This window comes from Parasteatoda tepidariorum, chromosome 8 (genome assembly GCF_043381705.1).
Source record: "Parasteatoda tepidariorum isolate YZ-2023 chromosome 8, CAS_Ptep_4.0, whole genome shotgun sequence".
NCBI classification, from domain to species: domain Eukaryota; kingdom Metazoa; phylum Arthropoda; class Arachnida; order Araneae; family Theridiidae; genus Parasteatoda; species Parasteatoda tepidariorum.
Genome location: NC_092211.1, coordinates 31730945 through 31757888, shown reverse-complemented (window position 1 = coordinate 31757888; position 26944 = coordinate 31730945). Strand labels below are relative to the sequence as shown.

At 32.0% G+C, this 26944-nt stretch overlaps 2 protein-coding genes across 2 annotated transcripts in view; both read right to left on the bottom strand.

Annotated features, from left to right (window-relative positions):
• Positions 1–1607: 1607 nt before the first annotated feature.
• On the bottom strand, positions 1608–12852 carry LOC107440626 (uncharacterized). The gene is made up of 5 exons (XM_043048125.2): positions 12711–12852; positions 9677–9785; positions 6913–7043; positions 3633–3741; positions 1608–1839 (listed from the first exon to the last, which is right to left on the bottom strand). Exons 1-5 carry the CDS (start codon positions 12820–12822, stop codon positions 1695–1697), a joined length of 606 nt encoding a protein of 201 aa, XP_042904059.2. The 5' UTR covers positions 12823–12852; the 3' UTR covers positions 1608–1694.
• Positions 12853–18002: 5150 nt separating this feature from the next.
• LOC107440628 (uncharacterized) overlaps positions 18003–26944 on the bottom strand; it is a gene marked incomplete at its 5' end in the record, with an annotated part of 14652 nt that continues 5710 nt past the window's right edge. Inside the window, 3 exon segments of the mRNA XM_043048117.2 lie at positions 18003–18318; positions 20335–20455; positions 22864–22994. Coding sequence (XP_042904051.1) covers positions 18177–18318; positions 20335–20455; positions 22864–22994 — 394 coding nt within the window. The 3' untranslated portion in view covers positions 18003–18176.

The window sequence follows — 26944 nt, the reverse complement described above, 5'->3', positions numbered from 1 at the left end:
ATGATTGCTAAGGATGATGTTGTTGAAAAATAATTATTGTAAAACAATTTTTGGGGGTTTGAGGGGCGTGAAATGAATACTTTTTTCGGAGGGAATTTGGAATGCGTCAAAAGTTATTTTTGTTTTATTATTCTTCTCAAACACTGCTAAAGTAGAACAAATTTAAGTCTTGTGCAGATTTATTTTTCAATTATCATCCGTCGATAGATTTAAAATAGCTTCTGTTGATATTTGAGACAGTAGAGTTAATTTTAGTATTTTTTATTATTACATGTATTTTTATCCAAATCTCTAGAATTTATCGTTAGAAAACCCTTCAATTTAAAATTAAGCAAAACAATTTATGAAATTAGAGAAATTTCACATTAGTGTGAATAAAAAAATAAAAAAACTTAATAAATTTTCTCTTTTATGGTCTTGTTCTTCACCAAAACTTATACTATCCGTACAAAAGTACCTGATACCCGTGGCAGCATAGTTGTGTGAGGGTGCTTTCCAGTGCTTTCTTGGGTCCCTTAGCTCCTGAAGTTGAAAACATGAATTCAGAGATGTTCATGTTTTCAACGGACACTCTAGCTGTCCGTGTTTCCTAAAAACTAATTTATCTGCACCAAAGTACCAGACACCCATGAAAGCATAGTTGTGTGGTGATATTTTCCAGTGTTTTTTCTGGGCCTCTCAGTTTCCGAGGTTGAAAACAAGAACTCAGAGATTGCATGTGGACATTCTGGACAATGTTTGTGCCCCCTAAAAACTAATCCTACTTGTACAAAAGTATCAGACACCCATGGTAGCATAATTGTGTGGGGATTTTTCCAGCGTTTTTCCAGGGTCCCTTAGTTCTTGAAGTTAAAAAACACAACTCAGAGATGTATGTGGACATTCTGGATAATGTTCGTGTCCTTTAAAAACTGATAATGTACAAAAGTACCAGACACCCACGTGGGACGTTTTTCCTGGGCCCCTTAGTTCCTGAGGTTAAGAACGTAATAAGAGGTGAAGTGCATAACCAACCAAATAAACCATCCTCACTACCAGAACTTGCTTCAGCTGTGAAAGACACCTGGCCACATCAAAAACTGGTGGAAAGTCAAAGGAAAGAAGTCAGAGATGTATGAGGACATTTTGAACAATTCTGTCTTCTCAATTGTATGGCAATATTTTGGAACAAGGCTCTTTCCTCTTTGATTGTTCCATTTACCCATCGAGACTTGCGCAGCTACGATTTAACAAAAGGAGTGTTTCAACACTAGTTTGGCTTTCTAGGGAACCTGACTTAAATCTCATAGAGTAACTTGGAGGAGAATTTGAATGCAGATTACGTAACCGGCTAAATTGACCATCCGCCTTACCAGAACTTACCTCAGCTGTGATGGACATTTTGTATTCAATTCCTATGGCCACCTATCAAAAAATGGTGGAAAGAATATGTGCAATCTCTCATCGATGAAAAAGTAAATTAACATCATATGTTGGTTTCCTTCTTTATTGATGCACGCGTCAAGACACTTCTTACAATTGGGAGTCCGGATACTTTCGTCAAGTTAAAAAAGAACAGAATATTATAACTGAATATTGTAATGTGAAGAATTTTATAAGAACACAACTAAGACAAAATCTTTTATTTAGATAGTTTGGTACACATTTTAGTTTTCAGAAAACAACTCATGTACTTAATTCTTTTTCCACATTTCTTATGATGAAGGCATTAAGTCGCATATTTTCTTCATTAAGTGAATTTGACTTCCAAAGAAAGCACGAAATACCTTTTGTGTTGCTGGCCGACAAGTTTCAAATTTGCGAAACATGCATTTTCGCACAGTTTCTACGTATTCAAAACTGTAATAAATAAATAATTATTAAAAACTTTGTGATAATTTTACTAATTAATAAGACAAAATTTTATTAAAAAATATTTACGAAAAATTTGGGATTGAAAAAAAAATTACACTCTAAAAAATTCCAGATCAAATCGCAATGTAAAGTACCGGCAGTTTGGGTGCATCATCCGTAAAAATTCATTATACCGTGAAATCTATTTTTACCGTAATTTTTGCAGTAATAAGTCTCGTAAGATATTCCGATGAACATGAATTTGAAAATTCATGTAAAAATGAACCAGCATCTTAAATGCCCCGATACTTTTTACCGTAATTTGATCCAGAAACCTTATACAGTGACTTCAAATTCTATTTAGAATAAAATGTTTAGTTTGAAAATGTATTAAATTTCGAAATTTCCTACAGATGTTCTAATATTTTATATTAAATAAATTTCAGAAAATCTGAGGAAATATAAGTTGAGTTTTTAAAAGTTAAAAGATTAAGATTTTCTAAAGAGCGTTTTAAAAGTTTAGGTTACTGCTGATGTTATGTTAATGAAGAGTGTTTTAAAATCTTATATTATTATATGTTACATATGCCCCTTTTTATTACAGATTGTGCCTCATTCTCTTAAAAACATTTTCTAACAAAGCATCAAAGCTAATTATAGCTTTTAACAAGACTTCAAAGTTGAAAATAGCTTTTAACAAAGCTTCAAGACTTCAAATGTCGATGAGTGTTGAAAGTTGAGAATAGTTTTTTACGAAATTTCGAAGTTGAGAATAGTTTTATATAAAGCTTCAAAGTTGAGAATAATTTTTATCAAAGCTCCAAAGTTAAGAAGACTAATTTTTTTTACAAAATTTCAAAGTTCAGAATAGTTTTTAGTGAAGTTTTTAACCCTTTGACTACGAATTTAAAAACATGATTTTTTTGTTCAGTTTATAATTCAAAAGGACAAAATAGGTCACAATTAAGGCAAATTTAGTATTTGGGATTTTTTTGACAAGCGGTTATCAATTTAGAGACTGTGACATATATGTCCCGGCCGTACTTAATGGTGGGATACATATGTCCCACCTGTAGAGATCGACTTAAATTTTCCGGAAAAATTTATTCTATGGACTTTTTCTTTACATGGTATGATACAGGGTGAAGCAATCTTTGCATTACCCGGCATTACACATTGAACAACTCATATTTGATCTTTTTTCTATGTTCATTTGAGAAAATATGAATAAAATATGAATGAACATAACAATCCCAATGAAGAAGACGAGTGGGATATATCTGTCCCAATGAAGAATACTAGTGGGATATATCTGTCCCAACGCAAAATCATAATGCTATTTCATGCAAGAAACTCTTTAGCGCCATCTAGTGGATATTTGACCCATGAAACACGTATATTTGGTTCGACTCTACGACTGGGACATATTACAATGACTTTCTATGTGCTTTTCACCCCATTAGTAATTTTTAAACATTTGTTAGGACAAATGAGTCCCGTTAGTGGTCAGAGGGTTAATTTGAGAATAATTTTTAACAAAGTTTCAAAGATAAAAGCTTCCAACATATTTTCAAAACTTATGGAAAGTTTGAAAATATTTTTAACAGAATTTAAAAAAATTCTTCAGAATTAAAAGTGTTTTTAACACAGTTTTAAATCTACAGAAGTTTACAACAAATCATTCAAGTTTTAAAGCACACTGCTCCACAGTTACAGAAGCCACAGTTGCTTCTCTCAAAAAACTCTCACTGTTGCAAACTGTTGCAAATCTCTCAAGTGAAAAAAAAGCTTATACATACTTGCAAGATACATCTTTAGGATTCATTATTTGAGGTTGTTCAAGAACGCCGTGGCATCCCTCTGAGTCCATCATTGTTTCAATTGAACATTTTGGATCATTCTTTAATGCTAAAAAATAAGAATGAAATAATTGCATTGCAATCAGTTTAAAAATGCTATGAAATTATTGAGTTCACAACAAAATTAAAAATAACGCAAAATTTTAATAACTGAACTGAAAGTTTTTTATTTTTTTATTTCCAATGAGCTGCACTATCGGTCTTGCCGATGAGCAGACCTAGTGCGTTCTCCAGAGGTGGTATCCACTCTTTCAGGACCACCACAATGGGTGAGATACCGTTGGTCATGTTAATTTGGACGTCTAGTTTCTGCCACACTATATGGCAGCACCGGGATTCTATTTGGATGCTAAAGCGCACTAGGAGTTTAATTGTGCCGGAAATGCCAAGAAGGCACTCCAGGGATCTTTTACATGCCACATAATCATACGATATGGCAGCTGAGGATTTTCTGCATACCGAAAATCCGGGGATCAAACCCGTAGACTTGGGCTCAGAAGGCCGACGACAAACCCACTGCGCCACCCAGCCACACTGAATTGAAAGTAAATAAATAAAAATAACTGAGCTTAAACAAAAATCAGAACAATACTCCTCATTCAATAAATCAATGTATAAAAACAGATCAAGCATAATATTTTTTGAAAAGTTTCAGAAAATACAAAACGGTAAGATTTAAAAAATATAATAAAATAATTTCCTGTAGAGATGTAGACATAGGATAAGATGATTTTTAGGTAGCCAGGGGTATAAGGAAGGGGTACAAATTGAGTGATTTGACTCTTTCACGTAGCAGTATGTACATTCACGTACGTATGCTATACGTAGGCTCAGTAGAAGACAGAGATGGTTTCGTAGTCACCATGCTGCGCATAATATATGTGCATAAATATGCGGATGCTACTAGAAAGTGCTAAGTCTCTCCGTAATCTTTTTATCATTTTTATATGACGCAGACAACGTGAAAGAGGAACATTCTTAAATCGATTTAATCCGAGAGATTCAGCACTTTCTCGCAAGTATGCCCTACGATAGCTCTGTAAAGAACAGAAACTGTTTTTAAGTTACTGGGCTACGCAAACATGCAAAATATTGCGTTAAAGTCTTAAATCGTTCTATTACCTTTCAAATGCCTTTAATAATGATTAAAAATACGATTTCTTTGAACAACGGATAACTAAGATCCTTCAGAAATTATGAATGTACTAATGAGGAAAAATCACGGTAAGAAAAAAAAAAGTTGGCATTGTACGTATCGGTCATGAAAAAATGGTGAATTTGAGCAGGCAAGTACATAAAACATCGTGGGAAGTCTGCTGAAAGCCTCAATCTTTCGAGCTACCTCAAGTTCTACGGGATCATTTTTCTTCTTATCTAATCACCCCTACTACGACTATGAGAGTTGCCCAAAGAAAAAGTGGACAAACGTGATATAGTCAGAAATACAGTAATTGGATCTACGCTACACACCAGGGTTATAAATTACTGTAAGAGGGACGTATAACAAATTGCATATAACTGAATAATCAATTCACATGAGAGGATTTAAAGTGAATGTTAAATTGAGTTCAGATGGATGCATCCGGAACAGAACAACACGCAGAAGTATGATTTTTAGAAATAGAAAGAGAATACAATGCGATCATTTATCCTGGAAAGCTTAATCTTTACAGAGGACACTGTTTCTGTAAACGAATGATGGAAAAGTTCTTGTGAAGGGCGTGCATCAATATCACATCTCTTAAAATCAAGGGTAAACAAATTTTATGATCCCTCATGATTTTAGTGCTGTTGTTTGGTACTGATTGGTTGCTTGGTATGATGTTGTTTGGTTTGGTGTTGTTGGTATTCAAATATTACCTGATTGAAATCTTCATTCGTTTCGACTGTAATTTCACATTTGTGATTGAGAATCCAATGAAACTTCCAATTAGGTAATATCTTATCGTTTTAGTTTCTTGGAATTATTCATTTAGTAAATATTCAAAAAGTTACAAATCGTGATATTTGTGCTGCACTTAGTCTGAAATAAAAGAAGGAAGGGCGCAACCAGCTTCTGATACTAAAAATGATACCATTTAGAGCTGTTTAACAGAAATGGTATTAATGTATGCATTTCACAGAAATTTTTACACTGTTCGTTTACAGCTGTTTTTCCAGAACAATGCTATAAAAAGTAAATATTCGAACGATACATGTCCTCATTGCAATCACCATCTGATATAAAACTTTGCACTGATGCTCATTCTTCTGCTTTGGACACATCCACCTTAACACGACTTTACATTCATTTTAAATACTCACATGCAAATAGACACTGACTAATTAGTTACACGTAATCTGTGGTATACTCATACTTGTCTCTAAAAACCAGAATTAGAGTACCGCTATTACCGCTGCATTTCTGATACTATCTCACTTTTCTACTTTCTATTTGAGAAATATTTGTAGTTTAAAATTAGCCCTCTCGGGTCAATGCAATCTGTCACAGCAATCAATGCAATCTGTCAATACTATCTGTCTGTTTTTTTAAAAAAAGTATTAATCCCGTTTGAATTTAATCCACACTCAAGCTTTTTAAGCCTAACTTTGTACTTAATCGCAAATATTTAAATTTGAAATTTTTGAAAGAAATGAGCTTTTTGTATTTTCTGTCAAAATTTCTTCTGTAAAGTACAAGTAAGGTGAATAGCGTTTCGAAACAAATATGTAATGTTTTCCATAAAGTATTATAATATACGTATAAATAAAGTATTATATATACATATTTTAAAGTATTGTTATATATTTTATTTTATTACCGTCGTTGTCAAAAGCCGACCCAATTTTGAGTGTACAAGTACCTATGTTCAACTCTGCAACCTTATAATTTTGAACCCAATTCAGAAGACAAAGACGCTCCTGGATCGAGTATTGATAGAAATTTGCCATCGTGGATGACTTTTTGTGATGGAACTAACCCGCATTTGCGTTGTGCGGAAAACCACGATAAGCCTGACGGCAAGGGGATTCTAACTCATGATCTGTCTACCAATGTGGATATTTTACGTCAGCACTTTTTTTGGTGCAAGTCAGGTGCGGAATTCGTATCGACGAGCCATCGCTTCGATTCGAACTCGGTTCACCTCATTGGAAGGCGAACGCTCTATCCTCTGAACCACGGCTCAAGATACGTATTATGTAGCAGTTGGGCATATATAATTAATTAATAATTTTTCACCTTGGTTGGATGGAGTTCCTTCAGTGCAGATGTCTGTTTGAATTGAAAAAGCCATGCGCGCCACATCTTCAAATCCAGTTTTGCATTCTTCAGCTGCTTCGACGATGCATCCCGAAAAAGGAGGTGATAATCTAAGTAGAATCGTATTGATTATAAAATTAGGTAGAAGTGTTTTCAGTCTCATTACAAAATGTTTTTTTAAATTAAAAAAAATAGCAATGGAATTTCTTAAGTTAAAATAAACTATACTGTTTTGAAATCTTCATATTATGCGTAGGTAAAGAGTTACGATAAAACAGTTTCAAAATTGGGTACTTGTACTTCAAGAAGAAGATCACAGATACCCTGACACGTGACATATGATGTCAGCACCAGCTGATCTTTTATATACAAAATGGTCAAATTTCTTCACATAAGTTAGAATGTTAATTAACGTGAAGTTAATTTACAGCACAGATTCAAACATCGAATTTGTTGAAATATAATTCTTTTTCGTCTATGTCATTTATTTAAATTAGATTTATTATTTGTTTATGCATTTTATTGTAACCGTGATATATTTTTGTTTCGTGTGTCTGGCTACTTCGATTCATAATTTGTTTGTTTATGTTATACATGGCTTCGTGCCTATCTTTGTGTTAAGTAAAAAATATATTGTGAAAAATTGAAATCTTTGGAAAAGAACCTTTGTGAAAGTATATAAAGTGAGCCACGTGGAGAATTGATAATTGGCAGGCTTGACTTACCCGAACTAGAATGGAAAGAGCAGTTGCTAACTTAAACAAATACCACCGTTTCAGGAAGTAAAGCTATCACAATAAAATATAAGCAACTAACCACAACAACATTTTGTTTTTATCACTTTTTCTTACACGAAAATGCCAATCTAAAATTTCAGGTACTTTCTTGAAATTTGAATTTACAGTTATTCTGATTGAACAGCAGTTAACAGCAGTCTTTGAAGAAATATGCAACTAATAGAATGCAATAATTTGAGTATGCATTACATCGTAATTTCTGAACCGATAACCTTCTAAAGCAATCAATTGTTCTCCCGGTCAAATGACTGGTTGTGGTAGAAATAGGTGTACGACGAGTATTATTCGAAACAAGCAAAATACAAAAAAATAATAATTAAATATAAACTGTATATAATTGTAAGAAAAAGTGTTGAAGTCAAATGTGCAAAAACGATAAGATGATAAGCGCGTTTTCGTTGCAAAAGTTCTTAAACGGTCATTTGACCGGTTATGGTCAGGGTTAAAGAGAATAGAAGGGCTGGTTCACTCCTTTGAAGTAACTCTAGCCGCACCAATCCTCCGATTTTCTCTAGTGACGTCACTCTAGTGACGTCTAGTGGCGCAAAGCTCGCACTTTTACTTCAAGAACGGAGCGTTCGGCCTTACTAGCTCTAACTAATATTAGATAATTTATTTTTGCGAGATATTCTAAGAGATTTGTTATTTTCTATAATGATTTTCCTCAGTTTTTGCAGTGAATTTACAAGAATTTAAAACTATCATCGAAATGGCAGTTTGCGCGAATTGCCAAAATTCTGATACAAAAACAAAAGGAAAAAATATAATTTTCCGCGTCTTCCCTAAAGTAAATGAACAACTATGTAAAGAATGGATTTCGAAAGGACACAGTTAATATTAAACAGCAATACGTTTATTCCGTCGTTAAGAACTTTTATAAAAATTCATTATCTAAATAGAAACCGCCTCGTTACTTCAAAAAGAAAGGCAGGTGAAAAAAATTAAAAAATGGATAAAGTCAAAGAAAATTAAAATGTAAATAAAAAGTATAAATAAAATATATAGTATATAGTTGAAATTCTCCTAATTTCATAACATATTTTTTAATGTAGTTATTCTAAATATTTATGATTTTTTTTAAAAATTATATTCTCTTCAATTTAAATATCTATAAATTATATCATCGTAAATTTAAATGTCTATAAACAATTGTAAAATTTCTAATGTCATTATGAACCTAAATTATTATTTTGTTTCAGTAATTAGCGTTTAAGGTTGATGTTTCCTAATGATTAAGTATGAACAAATTGCTATTAACGACATATTTTAAAATCAGGGATTCTAAATTTAACTTAACTTATCTTTATAAAAGAATATGTAGATAAAAAAAGTGTCGATATATGCCTTCATTTTTCTTAATAGTTAAAGTTAAAACTGAACTTTTTAAAATAAAGTATTTATCGTGTCATTTTCACCAACTAGCAAAACATTTTTATAAGTTTAAAATGGTATTTTTTTAATATAATAACCAAGAAAGTTTTTTTTGAACTATGTTTATGAACGGAAATAATGTGTTAATTACGTAAAGTTTGAAGGCTAATAACCAGAAAAAGTCTAACTTATTTTTACAAAGAGAAAGATGCAAAGTTATCATATCTTTGCTTGCGATCTCCGAGATCTGTGAACACAGTGACGTCATGAGGAGGGAAATCGTAGCTTCAGCTCTAAGAGCGGAGTGAACTAGCCCTTCTATTCTCTTTAGCCCTGGGTTATGGTATGTTTAGCGTTAAAGTTGAAGCAAATATACGCAGCAGTATGGTTCAACGTTTAACTGATCTTTTATGGTTCAAAGCTCCAATTCTTCACGTTAAGATTTCGTATGAATGACAAAATGTTATAACATTTTTCTTTGATGCAAAGTTACATGGAAAAGAAGTAACTATAATAATTAAGGAATACTCTTTATATTATGTTTACTCGTTAATGAATAATTCAATTGAACTTACTCGCAAAATGAGAAATCTTTTATTTTATGATTCAACATATAATCTGTTTCACAACTTGCTAACGTGCGATTGAAGCAGGCGAAGTCACATGCTACGAAACTTACCAACACTACAAAAAAAAAGAATGAAATTCAATAAATAATTAGAGATTTAAATTAAAAACAATAACTTAATGTAAAAATAGAATTATTCAAGAAACAAATGTCAATTCCAATAGATACACAGTTGAGAAAAAAGGGGTAGTTTGACAATAAGGAAAGTTTGCAAAAGCTCTTTTAATATTCAAGTACTTACTAGCTGATCAGTGGAAGCTATGTCATCTCTCCATTTGCAGTTAACAAATATAAAAAGAAATTTAATTATTTGTGTACTTTAGAGAACGCTAAAAGCTGGCATATTTAGTATTACTTGTATTTTCTATTTTTATGACATCGTAACAAATCAAAAATTGTGACAGACTATTGCCACTAAGGAAATAGAAAAAGTTTCATAAAATTTTAAAAGAAGGCTGAAGAAAAAAAAGCAAAACAGATGATAGAATTTTATTTACATAGATCAGTTTACTGCTTGATACTAAATTCATTTAATAATTCCAGTTCTGATTCGCTATTTTAATATTAAAAAAAACTGCAGATTTGAACTCCATAAAATAAGATTTATCCTGTATTTTGAATTCATTTTGACAACAACAACTGAGCATAGGAAAAAAAAGGTTAGAGGATGTGTTCACTAAATAGTTTTGCTTGATTTGCCGCTTAAAAATTTGCATAACTTCAAACGTATACTTTTTCTAAGCTAAGAACTCCTCCCGTCACAAAGTCTGAGGCCGTCTGGTGCTATGAAAACAAGAATGGTGCATTTTAGGCAGAGTAGCTTCACTCTAGGACTATAAAAAAAAGGACTCACTCCTAGGACTATAACTCAATAGACCGGGAAAGATTCCTTTTCTCTGGCCGACAGGATCCGAAACCACTCCAAAACAGTGAGCCCGCACCCCTATTTGAAATAGTCATACCTCGTTACCATAGTCACCGCCACAGGTCCAGACGAATGTCTGGAGGAGTTCTTATTTTAGACAAACTATAACTATTATTTATTAAAAAAAAGTCTACTTGGTAGAAAAGTCCCCTTTTAGAGAAAAAAGCGCATCAAGTTTAATGTGGTAAATTTTTTAACTCCTTCAGGGCCGAGATCACATAAATGTGATTGCTCGTGATCTCACTGTATCATATAAGAAACGAGTCTTTCTCACCCTAAAGACTCAAGATTAAACGGGAATGATCTAAGTGCAATACTTTATCTTGTATTAGTACATGTAAGTACTGTTTAATACGTATAAACTGTCGGTTCTGAGGAGGTTTGAAACACTGCAAAAATGAGTTTTAGTAGGTGGTTTGCCTATTCCTAACTGCTATGCACTGACTATGAATACTGGGACGATGTTTGATTGTCTGGGAAGTTATAATGTTGAATGACAGCATGACTTTTCAAGTCACTGTTACTGGCTTGAGTATAGATATGTGTTCTTAGATCCCTATTTTTGCTCTTATAAGGATTTCGCTGGTCCTGACTTATGGATGACAGTGTGTAACTACATCATTCTGAGGATTTTATGAAATGGGAAGATATTCACCAGTTAGATTAGCCAGCTGGATCTCCAGACTTGAATCTGACGGAGAACGTTTTTTTTTTAAATTTATTTTATAACCGTAGTTGAACAACCAACCCGAAATTCGAGTTTACGGCTGCTAATGTTCAACTCAGTCTTTTAATTTTGTACCCAATCTAGACGACGAAGGAACTCTTGTATCAAATATTGGGTGAAATTCGCCTTCGTGGAGGACTATTTGATTGAACTAACCCCATTGGCGTTACATGAAGAGGAAAATCACGTAAATCTCCTTCGGTTAGACTTACGGCAAGGAGATTCTAACCCATGGTCCGTCTATTACTGAGGATATTTTACGTCATCACTGTAGTCGGTGCAAGCCGGGTGCGGAATTCATAACAATCGACCATCGCTGGGATTCGAACCCGATTCGCCTCATTGGAAGGCGAACGCTCTATTCCTTGAGTCACTATGGCTCGATACAGAACGTTTGCGATTACCTCAGAAGTGTGTAACACGAAACAAGTAAGACAGAGTTGGGTACTTTGCACTTTTATCTTACCAGAAGCCCCTACATACCCTATAAGCAGCTATGTTAAACAACTCAGCATGCCTGCAAAATTTCATTGAATATATTTTGCTTATTTAATGCGATTAATTTAAGGAAAAAACTTCCCTTTACGCAAATGTAAACTGTCCCTTTGGAATCTGAGAACTTGCCTAATAAATGAAATATCCAAACATTAGACGTAACATGGATCGGGGTAATAAAAAAACAATGAATATAGGACCTTAGCTATCTGTAAATCTGCAAGCAGCGTGGAAACGAGCATCAGTAATGTTATGCACAACCTGAACAATGCCGTATAGGTTGCAGCTCTCAATTAATGATTACCGTTATGCCCTGCTACCTCCATTATGCCCTGCTACTCCATTTTTCCCACTTTTACGATATGGACAGAAAGAAGTTTATATGAATTGAAATTTCTCTCAACTATAATATATTATAAAAAAAATCAAATTGAAATTTAATATTATTTACAATATACTGTTTTAACGGATTTTTTTACATTTATAACTGATTTTTACATCCACTTTTACGATATGTACATAAAGAAGTTCATATGAATTAAAATTTCACTCAACTATAATATATTATAAAAAAATCAAAATGAAATTTAATATTATTTACAATATACTGTTTTAATTGATTTATTTGCAATATACTGTTTTAATTGATTTATTTGCAATATACTGTTTTTATACTGTTTTAATACACATACTGTTTTAATGGAGATAGTTGTAAAACAATGATCTAAACAATATATAGTCCCGCCTTAATGATCAACACAGCATAAATTTTTTATATATATATGAAAAAGCTTTTTTTAGTTTCTGAGTAAAATAAATGTTTATATTACTTACCACAAAGAACGATACAACTAAACAACTGCATGACGCAAAATTTTATGTTATACAGAACTGGATTTAGGAGAACTTTAGATGTTTTAAATAAATTAGATAGGAAAAGTGACATCTGTTGGTGTTTTTTTTTTATCAGTTAATGAAACTTTCAAACAGATATTACTTTTGATTGCAGGCAAATATAGAAAAGTATTGATTGCTCTATAATTTCAAAATTTATAGCAACAACGATTGTAAAAAGTTTATTTAGTTTTCAAATGAAATAAAGGACTTTTTACAAAGAAGTGAAAAACTTAAGAAGAAAATAATTCAGAATAAATAAATCGACAAAAAACCTTTTTAAAAGGATTTTAACATATCTTGGTTTTAGTACTATAACTAGACATTTATGAAACTTCAATGTAAAAAATCAAGTTTTAAGCATGTGTTGTTTCTTATTTTAAGAATTTGTGTTGCTCTGATACTTGCCGTTTGGTCCAACATACAGTTAGTGTAGGGTTTTCTAATCATAGCATTTCAAAGCTATAACTAATTAAAATAATTATAAAAATGTATTCATAACTCAGTATCGAAAAATATTAATTTAGTCAGTAATATTAATTTATCTACGATATGACAAGCAATTCCCTCCCAATTAAATACAATTTAGGGACAAATTAATTGTAGTTTTCTCAATACTTCACAGGCATACCGTCAACTGAGGTTATTTTTTCTTCATTCACTAGAGTAGCTCGGCAATTTTCTAAGAAAAGATTTGGGTGGAAAAAATCAGTAATTTATTGGTCTTTGATTGCTCAGCAAAAAATCAGGGGTTTTGGAAATAATGTTGGCAAGATTGAGACAAAATTATTTCTATTTAGCGATGGTTTTTCAGAGTGGAAATTATCAATTTTTTACAGTGACTTTTGATCAAGCAATTTTAGTACTTCAGCAACTTTAATCATTGAAACATTAATAATTAAGGGATATTGCTGGGATATATGATTGTGGAATTTTTATACCATAATTTTTATGCACTTATTACCCCATGTTCCATAAGATAAAAGGCGTTTCTTTGTCTACCCCTGACTCAGAGGGTCAAAGGGACTAACTGCACTGTAAAAAATTAAGGTACAAAGTACGGGCACTCGTAAAATCTATTTTTACCGGGATATGTACCAGAACAAAAAATCTGATCTACCGTAATTTTGGACAGTAATAATCACCGTAAAAATCACTGAATAACTCTAATTAAATACACCGAAGAGCCATTGCATTATGACCACCCTCTATCTATAACAATGGGCTCGCCCAGGTTTTCATGGTTTCTCACCCAGGAACAATGTTTTCATGGGGCACATTAGGACCCATAATCCTCATAGAACAATCCCTGACGTCTGTAAGCTACTTGAGCATGGTTGCAGACCAAGTTCACCCATTCATGGCAACAGTTTTTCCTGAGGGGGATGGTGTTTACTAACTGGATAATGCACCATGTCATAAGGGTCGAATCGTCATGTATTGGTTCGAGGAACATTCCAGTGATTTTCAAGTCATGTCTTGGTCCTCAAATTCACCTGACCTTAATCTAATGGAGCATTTGTGGTCCTACTTGAAAAACCAAACTCGTGCTGCCACGCTACCCCCTCGAAACGTGAGGGAATTGCCGGACCAGTTGGTGAGTGCTTGGTACCAGATACCTCAGACTACCTATCAGCACCTTGTGGAATCAATGCCATGACGGGTGCTAACAGTTTTGAGGGCTAAAGGTGGTCCTACATGTTATTAGCAGTGTGGTCATAATGGCTCTTCTGTGTAAATATTCTACTAACATTTACTGTATAATATTTCATGATATAATGGAAGTTTACGGATGATGCACCCAAAGTGCTCTTACTTTATATTTTAGTTTGGTGTAAAATTTTTACAGTGTAGTATGCAATGCAGATTCAAATATGGAAGAAGATGTTGATATTTCTATTCAAAAGCTTAATCGTTTCCAATGAAAAAAATAATGAACTCTTTGTTTTTATGCCTATCTCTGTTGTCACGTGTAGCTTATAAAACTAATTCTAAGTTTGAGTGGAATGCTTGACTGTGACCAGTCAATTTTGTGGGATTACTAAATATTAATCCAGAAATCCCGCAAAACCAAAAACAGAGCGACATAGCATTCCCTAGCTATGATAATATGATCTAGCTAAAAAAAACGTATTTTGTTTCCAAATGAGGGTTACATAATTCTACTTTTATAGTTGCGAGCACTTGGAAGTTAAAAAAGTCCGATTCAGTGGCTAAAATAATTAATTTGTTTTAAAAAATATTCAAAATATTCTTAAACGTGATTTTTTACTGCTTCTTCGACTTTGACAGCCGGGTCAGACAGGTTTGACAGGTTCGAATCCTAGCGATAGCTGGTCAATACGAATTCTGCACCAGGTTTGCACTGACCACAGTGCTCACACAAAATATCTTCAGTGGTACACGGATCATGGGTGAAAGTATCTTCCCATCAGGCAAACTATGGGAGGTTTTCGTGGTTTCCCTCTCCACGTAAAGTAAATGCGCGTTTCTTCTATCAAAGAGTCCACCACGTATTGTTCTCTAAATTACAAGGCTACGTAGTTTAACATTGGTAGTTGCAAACTCAAAATCGGGTCAGCAGCTCAACGACGGTTATAATTATATCTAGACTTTGACTTTGAAAAGTCCAATTTGTCGGCCAAAATAATTGCTTTTTTCTATAAAAAGAAGCTCAAACCAATCTTAAAAGTGATTTTCGACTTTCCCGCAATATCCGGAAAATAGCAAGCTGAAAGCTTACTTTAAAGAAGGATGCTCAACAGAATTAATGAGGGAACATTTTCTTTTGTTCCAAAATGAGACAAGAAAATTCCTGAACCTAAAATTATTGTGGACTATTCAGCAATTTAAAAGTTTCTAAGAACTTCAATGCGTCCCAAATCATTATTACGGTAAATATATTAATATCAATCTTTTAAATTGAATTATTAGACGCATATTTCATTATATTTGTGTGTTTACAAATTGTGTCTCAGTGTTGTATATAAGTTATTTTGCCATAGTTGTAAATTTTAATAATAATAGTTGGTTATGCATACACCCAAAATAAAACTCCTTAAAAATTTTATCTTTCAGCGCCGTAAAGAATCATTTTTCGTGACGTAAAATAAAGAAATAAAGTGAACTATAACTCATTTTCCGAATGATGGTTTTGCGTTAAACCATCTAAGGAACATATATAGTGAATTTTACTTTGTGACTTATTGTATGAAAACTGCGGGAAGTGAATTTTCAAATAAATAAATAAATTAATTAAATAAATAAAAAAAATGAATAAAACAAAAATAATTGAGTTTTTTTGTGCATTTTTAAGTCTATAAATTTTAAATGAATTAAATTTATGAAAACGGATCATACATAAACGTCATAAAAATTTGTGCATTTTGAAAAAAAAAATCATATCTTTCGGCAGAAAAACAAATTCGCCATTTTCAAAATAGCTCACTTATTGAAACACAAGATTTTTTTCTCCATTTTTATGGCAATAGTTATAAAAAGGTTAAGCCATAAAAATGGTTAAGATATATTAGCAGACAAATATTTAATAACTTCTAGCTTACAAGTTTTAAATTTTCGTGTAAGAAACGAGTATCAATTCATTCCAGTATCTTGATTTTTACCGTTTTATGGGTATTCTGTTCCACTGTGGTGTGGATAGAGAGTTTTGCTAGTGAAACTGAATGAAACCGCATCTCACTTATTATTCGAAAAATTTAAAAATCATCCTTTCATTTTCAAACTCCTGCCACCATTTGTGTTATCTTTTTAACTAAACAAAGCCTTTGCCTTGTGACAACCTTTGAAATAACTTTTGTTTCTATTTAGACTAATGTACTATTCTTCAGAACTATTCAATTATTAAACTTCCCAATTATTAATCCATTTATTATTATTTATTTTAACTATTTTACAATATTTTTACGTGATGTTCAGAATATTTCACCGGGCATTCAAGTTTCAAAACAGTTTTTCAAAGTATTTGGATTCTCTTCTTATTTACAAATCTAGCCATTTAGATATCTAGAGTATGGATTTGATATATAACTACGAATATATTTTAAATACAAGAAAAAAAAGCAATCCAAACATTTATATTATTTTTCAAATGCTTTAGCTTGAAAAAAATCCAGTTTTGAGCCTTCTTTTTACGTTAACAGGATAGATTTCTTTTAAAAAGTTTGATAGGTTTAAAATTTTTAAAATTTTCAATAATTTTTTTAAATAAGATAAGACAGAGTGTATTTTAGCCATCAGAAGGATATTCTGCATCCAGTTGTAGTATATAATAATTCCTCCGATTTATCACAATTGTTTTAGTGAAATTTTCCTCTATTTAAATTATTATATTATTAGAAATACGTTAGTCTGACTATTGAATTATCACCACAAATCAAAAATAAATATTTTGCGTTCAATCAGACAATCAGCCAGGTGCAGTGCTAATAAACACACGAGTAGTGTGAGGTTTAGAGGAATTTACTCAGTTCCTCCTAGAGGAAATTTACTCAATTCCTCCTAGAGGAAATTTACTCAATTCCTCCTAGAGGAAATTTACTCAATTCTTCCGAGAGGAAATTTATTCAATTCCTCCTAGAAGAAATTCACTCAATTCCTCCTAGAGGAAATTCACTCAATTCCTCCTAGAGGAAATTTACTCAATTCCTCCTAGAGGAAATTTACTCAATCCATTGTTCAGTGAAAATTTTATGAAATTCCTGATTCTATATCAACTGATGTGAGTATTTTTTTCCGTTATCGGTTGTAAACAAGAAATTTATTTAAAGAGAAGATTTCTCCTCTAGTGCTACTATGGGTCCATTACGGGTTTGTTGAACTAATTGTCTAATTAAGTATTTTTTTGTTGTTGCAAAATTAAGGAAGTGTTATTTTTTCACATTATACATGTGCTCAAAGAGATGCATATGTAAACATCTTCTTTTGCACATTTTCATCTGTGTTCGAATGTTTTTATGCTTGCAAAAAATCAATAGAATTTTAAAATGACATTTTGTTAACATCGAGGGAAAAGTGATAAACTTTTTGTATGTTACTTTAAAAAATTTATAACTTTACATTGTTTGTTAAACGTTAAATTCACATCGTATGTATGGTAGAAAAAAAATTTACTTTTTATCTTTTGATAGACAACACTTTTTTTTTCTGAAATGATATTTATTAACACTGTTTTGCCCTAAAATTTTGCATGAGCTAAAATATATCTGCGCGAACTTCTTCAATATCTGGTTTTATTGTTTAATAAGATATTCATTACATGGTATATATATTTATTTTCAATATCTTGTTTAATTGTTTTCGGTATCAAATAGAAACTTCGATATTCTTTTCCCAGAATTCTCAGTCCTTTTTTTATTACAAGACATAAGAAGATCATGAGATGTATCTTCATTGTTGCTCGTCCATCAATTTACATACTTCCTTCATCGCTGCTGCCAAGGATTCGTAGACCCTTCGGAAAACTACTTGAGTATCTCTGGTACATACTTCAAACTTTCGAAACATACACTCAACAGTTTTATCAAGATTACTGAAATAAATTTGAAGATGAAATATTAAGTAGAATAATTAAAAGTATTAAACAAATTGAAACGCATTTAACATATTACACTATTAGAAATTCCTCGAAAAAAATGGCTAAATAACAATTTATTTAATTGTTATTTTACCATATTCGAACAAAAAAGTCAAATAACCAGTGATAAGATGGTATTCAAACTGTTCACTGTGAGAAAAAACCGTTTAATAACTGCTTTGACCTAATACGGTTAAACAACCAGAATTTTATCACCATAACTGGAATCACCTAATGAAGCCGCTTAGTTCTTCGCAGATATGTATATATAGCAGAGAGGGATAATCTCTCAATCACATGACCAATAGAACGGGGGTTCGAATTCCAGCGTAGATACCGCATTGCTTCCTCCATTTCTTTCATCACATGAAGAGTTTCCAGTGTTCTACACTTCGCAGTTTTTTACCCTGGGCTATTAGGATATACATGGCGGACAGATGACAGCACCATAAAGCTGCTAAACTATCTCCAATATCCAGTTAAATTCTTTTTTCACAGTTTTGAAACCACGGTACTTGTGAATGGTTAAAAAAACATGTAGTTTTGTATTCATGTTTTTTTTAACCATACTAGTTGCAAATGATTTCAAAACTGTAAAGATAAAAAAATGTTCTTTACCGTAAACTTCACGGTCATTTGGATAGACAGACTGCAGCCAGTTAATTTTACCACAATTTTAGAATGAAAATTGTAACAGCTTAATCAAGAGCAATTTTTTATAAGATATGGATAATTTCTTTTCAACCATGCCATTTTTCGCACCATTTGTCTTTTAATCAAAATTATCTATTTATCTACTTCTTTAGGGTTCTAGACGTGAAGAAAAATATGTGCAATGCTGAAAAGTATACTGAAAAAAAAAAGTATGGTCAATACGCCTCGAATATGATAAAGTGCTTCGATAATGATTTCGGTAAAATTAGCAATAAAATGTGGTTTTATAATATGCGGCAAAATATGGTAAGTGTGGTAAAATTTAATAGTTTTCTCATGATACCTTAGAGAGGGACATAAAAATTATTTATTCGGTTCAATTTTTTTTTCAGTTTTGTTTCTTTACTAAATGCGTGGTAATAAGAAATATAATTTGGAAGAACAGTATTTCCCATAAATCATTACCATATTAACGGAATAAATATCAAACGAATGGTTAGAATTACATATATTTAGATATTTAATAACAGAATTGTATTTCTTTCTTTCTCTTTTTACCTGAAATGTCATCACCAAACAGTATGGTAATGTGAAAAGAATTTTTTTCTCCGAGTGAAATACGTGTTTTTTGCCGAATCCCCGATGATCCGCAAAGTTACAATTATGTTTTTGATAAAAAATTAAATAGATTATTTAATTCCTTAAACAGGAATTGCTTGAACTGTATTTATTTATGTTAAACTGAAAAAAAGGGGACTTCTAACACGCATTATTCACCAAACTTGAGAGTTTATTCCTCTCAATTCCAAACAATCCGATCATATTTAAACAAAAGCAATTTTTTTTAAACCTGATTTTTTTGACGTTGTTTGCTTACATTATATTTGATATATAATTTATAGTTCTTCACTTTCTGAACGATGCACCTAATTTACGTAAAACGAAAATAATTTTATTATTACATTAATTTTATTTGATTTACGAGCTTATTGGTAATTAGAGACTGTATTAGAAATAACCAAAAGCTCAAAGTTATGGTTCTTAAAATTTTAATTGCAGTATAATTAGTATAAATATAAACCGAACCAATACAAAATCAAAAAACTATTTTTTTAAACTTTAATGGGGACATTTAATTGTAATCAAAAAAATTTTTCTCGAGAAATTCTATTGTGAAGATAAAATGAGATAGCCATATTTACAAAGTTACTCGTTATAGAAATAATATTTAAAAGTTTTTTTTTTCAACATTCAATTTATTATTAACATTTTATTGAAATAGATGGTTAAAAATAAAGTCCACATTAAGATACTTACTAGCAAAGCTTGTTTCCCAAACCAACCAATTCTTTCCTTTTCTTATACGTTGAAATTTCATCATTGCATCCTGTTGTATTTGTAAGCGTCTCTATTTTACAAACTGGGTCGTTTTTCACCACTGAAAAGTAAGTGGTTCAGATTTGAGTTATTACAAAGGATTTTTATACGTAGGTCAGCATAACTAATGTATTATATTTTCCTCCTGCATAGCTGAAACATTAGAATTTTTAAGCAGGGTAAATCAAATCACACTTATTCTTGACTCGACATCGACTTCTCGGTACTTTATTTACTCGCCTTCCAATGAGGTGAGCCGGGGTTCGATCCCGTCGGTGGCTGATCGATACGAATTCCGCATCCGGCTTGCACCGACCACAGTGCCGACGAGAAATATTCTCAGTGGTAGATGGATCATGGGTTAGAGTCCCCTTACCGTCAGGCTAACCGTGGGAGGTTCTCGTGGTCGCAAATGCCGGTTAGTTCTATCATTAAGTCCTCCACGAAGACAAATTTTTCATAATACTTTATCCAGGAGTTCCCTTGTCTTCTGGATTGGGTTCAAAATTACAAGGCTACGCAGCTGAACATTAGTAGTCGTAAATCCGAAAATTGGGTCGGCTTTTCAACAACGGTTATATATGGGAGCCCGACGACCTAAAGTGCTTTACTGTGGAACAGTTTAACGGGAACCGATACTGCGTACCCTTCGCCCTCACGCAGGCTAATCAAAGTAGTCACTCACCAGTTTGCAGACAGCAGCCCATTCATTTACTGACATTGGTGTTCGACTGCGAACCGTGTCTTTACGATCGGTAACTGTGGGACACTATGTATATAGAATTCGAGCGATCGTAAATGACTGGACCAACGAAAAAGCCTGTAAATGATGATAAGAAATACGTATATGAATGAAAGTGCCAGATTTAGTTGAAGTCATATCTAATACTTAGGTATCTGACGATCTAGACAAAGTCTACAATAAATTAATGTTGATTTTATTTATAAGTTAACATCAATTGATAGAAATTTTGTATGTATAATTTTACTTTTCAGCTAAAATAAGGGAAATTGAATTATAAAAAGTCTGTTTTTATAATGCAAGTTTGTGTCTAGCATTATTGAAATAATCATTTGTCAAAACATTTTTGATGTAAGAATTGATCATGATCTTAGTTTTTCTAAAATGTAATTATTTGGGGTTCCATGAAGGAGTAAAACAATATGTTGTTTTAGAAACTGTTAATTTAAAATCCATTTTATTTCTGTGTGCATAATAAAGTAATAAAATTATTAAATGACAATCTTTCAAAACATTCTTCGTTAAGCCATATGAAATTTTATCAACTAAAATTTAATGAAAACAGAATAAGAAGCGGGTGAATAGTTTCAGAGAACTTGATTGGGAAATGTGGAAAATTATATTTTTATTGAAAGCGTAACTGCGGCTTGAAGATTGATGCAATTAAACTCAGATACAGTTTTTTTCTTGTTGAAAATGCTATAACTTCTCTGATGGTTAGAACTTAGAAAGTTGACCGGACTATGTAGTGGTCAGGGAGCTGACCTCACATCCGAAAAGTTCGAGTCACAGACATGGATATTCTTTCATTTTCTGTAATATCTGTCCTTACTGTCGGAGTACGTTGGCCCACCAAATACGGTGCTCCTGAAAGATTAGTTAACAAATCTGCGCTACTGATACCATAATGACGAGCGTCAATCAGCATTGAAAAAAAAGAATTAAGAAGAATTGCTTAACTTACAGAAAAAGACGAGTATCAATCAGCATTGAAAAAAGAAGAATTAAGAAAAATTGCTTAACTTACAGAAAAGGACGAGTATCAATCAGCATTGAGAAAAAAAGAATTAAGAAAAATTGCTTAACTTACAGAAAAGGACGAGTATCAATCAGCATTGAAAAAAAAAAGAATTAAAAAAATTGCTCAACTTACAGAAAAAGACGAGTATCAATCAGCATTGAAAAGAAAGAATTAAGAAAAATTGCTCAACTTATAGAAAAAGACGAGTATCAATCAGCATTGAAAAAAAAGAATTAAGAAAAATTGAACAACTTATAGAAAAAGACGAGTATCAATCAGCATTGAAAAAAAAAGAATTAGGGAAAATTGCTCAACTTATAGAAAAAGACGAGTATCAATCAGCATTGAAAAAAAAAGAATTAAGAAAAAAATGCTCAACTTATAGAAAAAGACGAGTATCAATCAGCATTGAAAAAAGAAGAATTAAGAAAAATTGCTCAACTTATAGAAAAAGACGAGTATCAATCAGCATTGAAAAAAAAAGAATTAAGATAAATTGCTCAACCTATAGAAAAAGACGAGGATCAATCAGCATTGAAAAAAAAAGAATTAAGAAAAATTGCTTAACTTATAGAAAAAGACCCAAAATGAAGCATTCAACATTTGGTTTCCAATGAGACTTAATAGGAAAAAAATTAAAAGACTTATTTGAAAAAGTAATTAATACTAATTGGTAATTTTAATAAAATTCGAAATTCAAACCTACCTTTGTTAGCATAAGTTCCTTCTGAACATACCGAATTTTGAATAAAATATGCTTTCTCAACTAAATTTGCGAATCCTGTTTGACATATTATAGCGCCTTCGTACAAGCAAAAAGTCAAAGGTGGCTGCATTCTGAAAAGATAAAAATTAAAATAGCGTATAGTTAACAGTACAGTCTTCAGTTTGTACTGTCAAGGCTGATTGTAATAGTTTATATAACGACTCACTCATTGCGTACATTTTACTTTCTGAAATATCAACTTAGCCAGCTCTAGTTACATTAAAATTCAACCCGCTAGATTATATATTGATTTTCGACATTTAGAAATATATTCCAGTTATACTTGGGACGAAAGAAAAAGAGAAAATATAATTTTTTCCTTGATGTGTGGATGGATCGATTATAGTTATATGGATGTTGCCAGAGCCATATTTTTACTCTATTGTTTTCTTGTAGAAAAAAGAAGTGTCACTGGTTTTGTCAGAACTATGTACAAAGCAAGGTATCACTGACTGTATCGGAATGACAAACAGGATTTTGAGATGTAGTGAAGAGCCGTGCTATTTCTTAATGTATTTTTTTTAAAGATCATTAACACTAGAAAGACGAATGTGGCCAATTGGCCTCCCTCGCATTTTGCTAATCTGTAATATGAAAAATAACTTACAGAAAGTGGTGAGCATTTCTGACTTTTCATAATTTGGTTTTACTAAAGGGCTTATTTAATCATCCATGTGTTAGCCTTATAGAAACAGATATTTGCCTAAATGAAAAGTGGATGCACGTGATAACGTCAGATATACTGTAGTAATGGCAGTATCCCTATTTACAGTTATAAATAACGGTAAAAACAATTCATAGCAAATTGCATTTTTCGGACAAATCAGCTTGCATGAAAGTATTTGAAATGAATTTAAAATTGTGCTAAGCATGAATGCGTCAAAACACGAAATATTACGATATTTATTAATAGATGGTAAAAATCACGCTGTTTTTATGTTCGAATAGTGGATGTTTAAGGTGAGCACTAGCATGAAAATCTGTGAAAGATGCTGTAAAATGTTTTGAGAAGAGTTTTTCGTCAATATCGGAAGTGCTTATACCACACTAACGAGATCTCTACAAAAATTCAGAGCTGTCGTTGATGAAATAATTAGAGGTAAGAAAAGCGTTTCAACCTATGACATCCGTGTAGGTATTTACATCTCTTCTTCGTCCACCTTTTGCCCTTGATTTTCGTCAAGAAATATTGAGGAAAGTGTATTTCTACACTTGTGGTCACACACACAATGAAGATGAAATAGTTTTGAAACACTTTCCCTTTAAGATTGTTAGTGATGAAAGAATTATTGATTTCACTAATATTTCCCTATTAGTTTTATTAAATAAATAATCAATCAATAGCTTACGTGCAAAGAGTAAATTCTTCTGGGTGGTGATCTTGAAACCATCTTTTCTGACACTTCCCTATTGTATTGTTGAAACATGCAAAATCACACGCTGCAAGTCCTACAAACACTAAAAACAAAAAAAAAAAAAATATTATAGTTGTAATTTATTTGCGTCACACTAGAGCTGCAGAATGAGCTATTTTATTTTTATCTTATTTTATTACCGTCGTTGAGCAGCCGACCCAATTTTATGGGTTTACGACTACCAATGTTCAACTCCGTAGCCTTGTAACTTTCCAGAAGACCCAATCCAGAAGACAATGGAGCTCCTAGATCGAGTATTGGGAGAGATTTGCCTTCGTGGAGGACTTTTTGATGGAACTAACCCGCATCTGCGTTACATGGAGAGCCTGATGGCAAGGGGAATCTAACCCACGATCCGTCTACCACTGAGGATATTTCACGTCAGCACTGTAGTCGGTGCAAGCCGGATTCGGTGTTCGTGAGGGCTATTGGCGACATTGCTGACGATGATCCGGCCATTACAATTGTGATCCTCTGCAGAAGGGATGGCACCCTCGCTTTGGTAGCCGAAGATCAGTACACGAAGTCCAGAACTTTAAGGTAGAACAGTTTAACGAGAGCCACCCTCACTCCAATTGCAGGTTTGTTATTGACAAAGTGGCCACCCGAAGCCAGTGATGCTTTCCAAATGATGCTTTCTAAATGATTTGGTGATCTGTTTGGTGTTTGGTCACCACTGGACCAAAAAAGAATATTAAAATGGAAACCATAATTGATTAATTTTCACTTTTTAGTTATTTATATTAGTTTTATAAATCTTTTTTGTTCCTTATATTACTTGATTTAAAAAATAAATTACAGTAGGATTACGCATACTTGTCTAAAGCTAGAAAAGTGGACAAAGTCCGAAATTTACTGAGAACTCGACTTCGAATAATGCTCAATGAAAGTTTCGGTTAAATCACATTGAGATTATTTTGGTTTCGATTTAAGTAATTGTTAATTTCAAATTATATGCATATTTTTTTGCGTGATTAAAGTAAAAAACACTTTATTTAAAATTACATTTTGTTTTAAAGTTATTATTTAATGATTGAAGAAATAAAACTTAAACATATATATTCGTGTAAATTAATGAAATTGTGTGAACCATTTTAAGAAAGAAACTACATACCTATTTTTTACATATACACACGCGCATATATATAAATGTTCTACGACAAAAAATGGTTTAGTGAATAATCACGAATCAGGTAACATTTAAAAATAATGCATTAAATTTATTCATCTATTTCAATTTAATTAACTTAGTTACTAATTGAGAAGTAATTTCTAATTGAGTAACTTAGTAACTCCTAATTGAGGCTAAATAAATTTGGCTTTTTAATTTATAAAATTAAACGACAACTTATTGATACTTTTTTTATTAATCTCGATTATTGAATATTTTTATTGATTTTCTGAATTCTTTTTCAATAGTTTGGCTAAACACAGGCTTAAAAATGTTGGAATTTATTTAACTAAGTGTGTGATAATTAATAATTTAAATAGTTGTCATTCTTCGGGTTATAATTTTCATTACGTGATTATGAATATTCGTCTAACTAGTTTTCAGCAGATCATAATCTCTTTTTCTTCTGATAATCTGCATGACCGAATATTTAACTTATTAGAGTCAGAGTCCAGTAAGTTAAAAATTTAAATAATAGTCATAACATTTCTCCTGGTTATAAATTTCATTACATAATTATGAACTTTTGTCTAAATAATTTTCGGCAGATCATAATCTCTTTTTCTTCTGGTAATCTACATGACAGAATATTTAACTCACTAGAGTCAGAGTCCAGTAAGTTAACAATTTAAATAATAATCATAACATTTCTTCGGGTTATAATTTTCATTACATAATTATGAATATTCGTCTAAATAGTTTTCAGCGGATCATAATCTCTTTTTCTTCTGGTAATCCGCGTGACAGAATATTTAACTCACTAGAGTCAGAGTCGAGTAAGTTAATAATTTAAATAATAGTCATAACATTTCTTCGATTTATAAATGTCATGAGATTATTATGAACATTTGTCTAAATAATTTTTGGCAGATCATAATCTCTTTTTCTTCTGATAACCTACATGAGCGAATTTTTAACTTACTAAAGTCTGAGTCTCAAGCAAATTTTTTCGTCTCCAGCTCCGACTCTCACATAATTTTTTCGACTCCGACTCCAGTGTTTTGTAAACATCTAAATAGTGGTGATCGTTAATATATTGAATCTGTATATTCAAATGAAATTGGTGTCACTGCGCTTTAAGTTTCAAATGTTTCAATTTATGTGGATGAGGTAATTATGAGGTAATTATGTAAATGTAAAATGTTCAATCCAACAGCTAGAGTCGCAGATGAGACTTTATGATCGCTGCCACAATTAACTCATTCATTTTAAATTTAGTTTTAAACAAATATGTCACGAGCAAAATTTAAAGATTATTTGACACAAAAATAAATTTTACTTATCTATACATAATAATAAACGCGGCTGTGTGTGTGTGTCTGTAATCACAATATATCGCCCCAGAAGCCTCGCCCAGGCACGAAACTCGGCACATAATTGTGTTTTGACATAATGAAGAAGTATTTTTTTTCTTTTTCAAAAATTTGGATTAGTT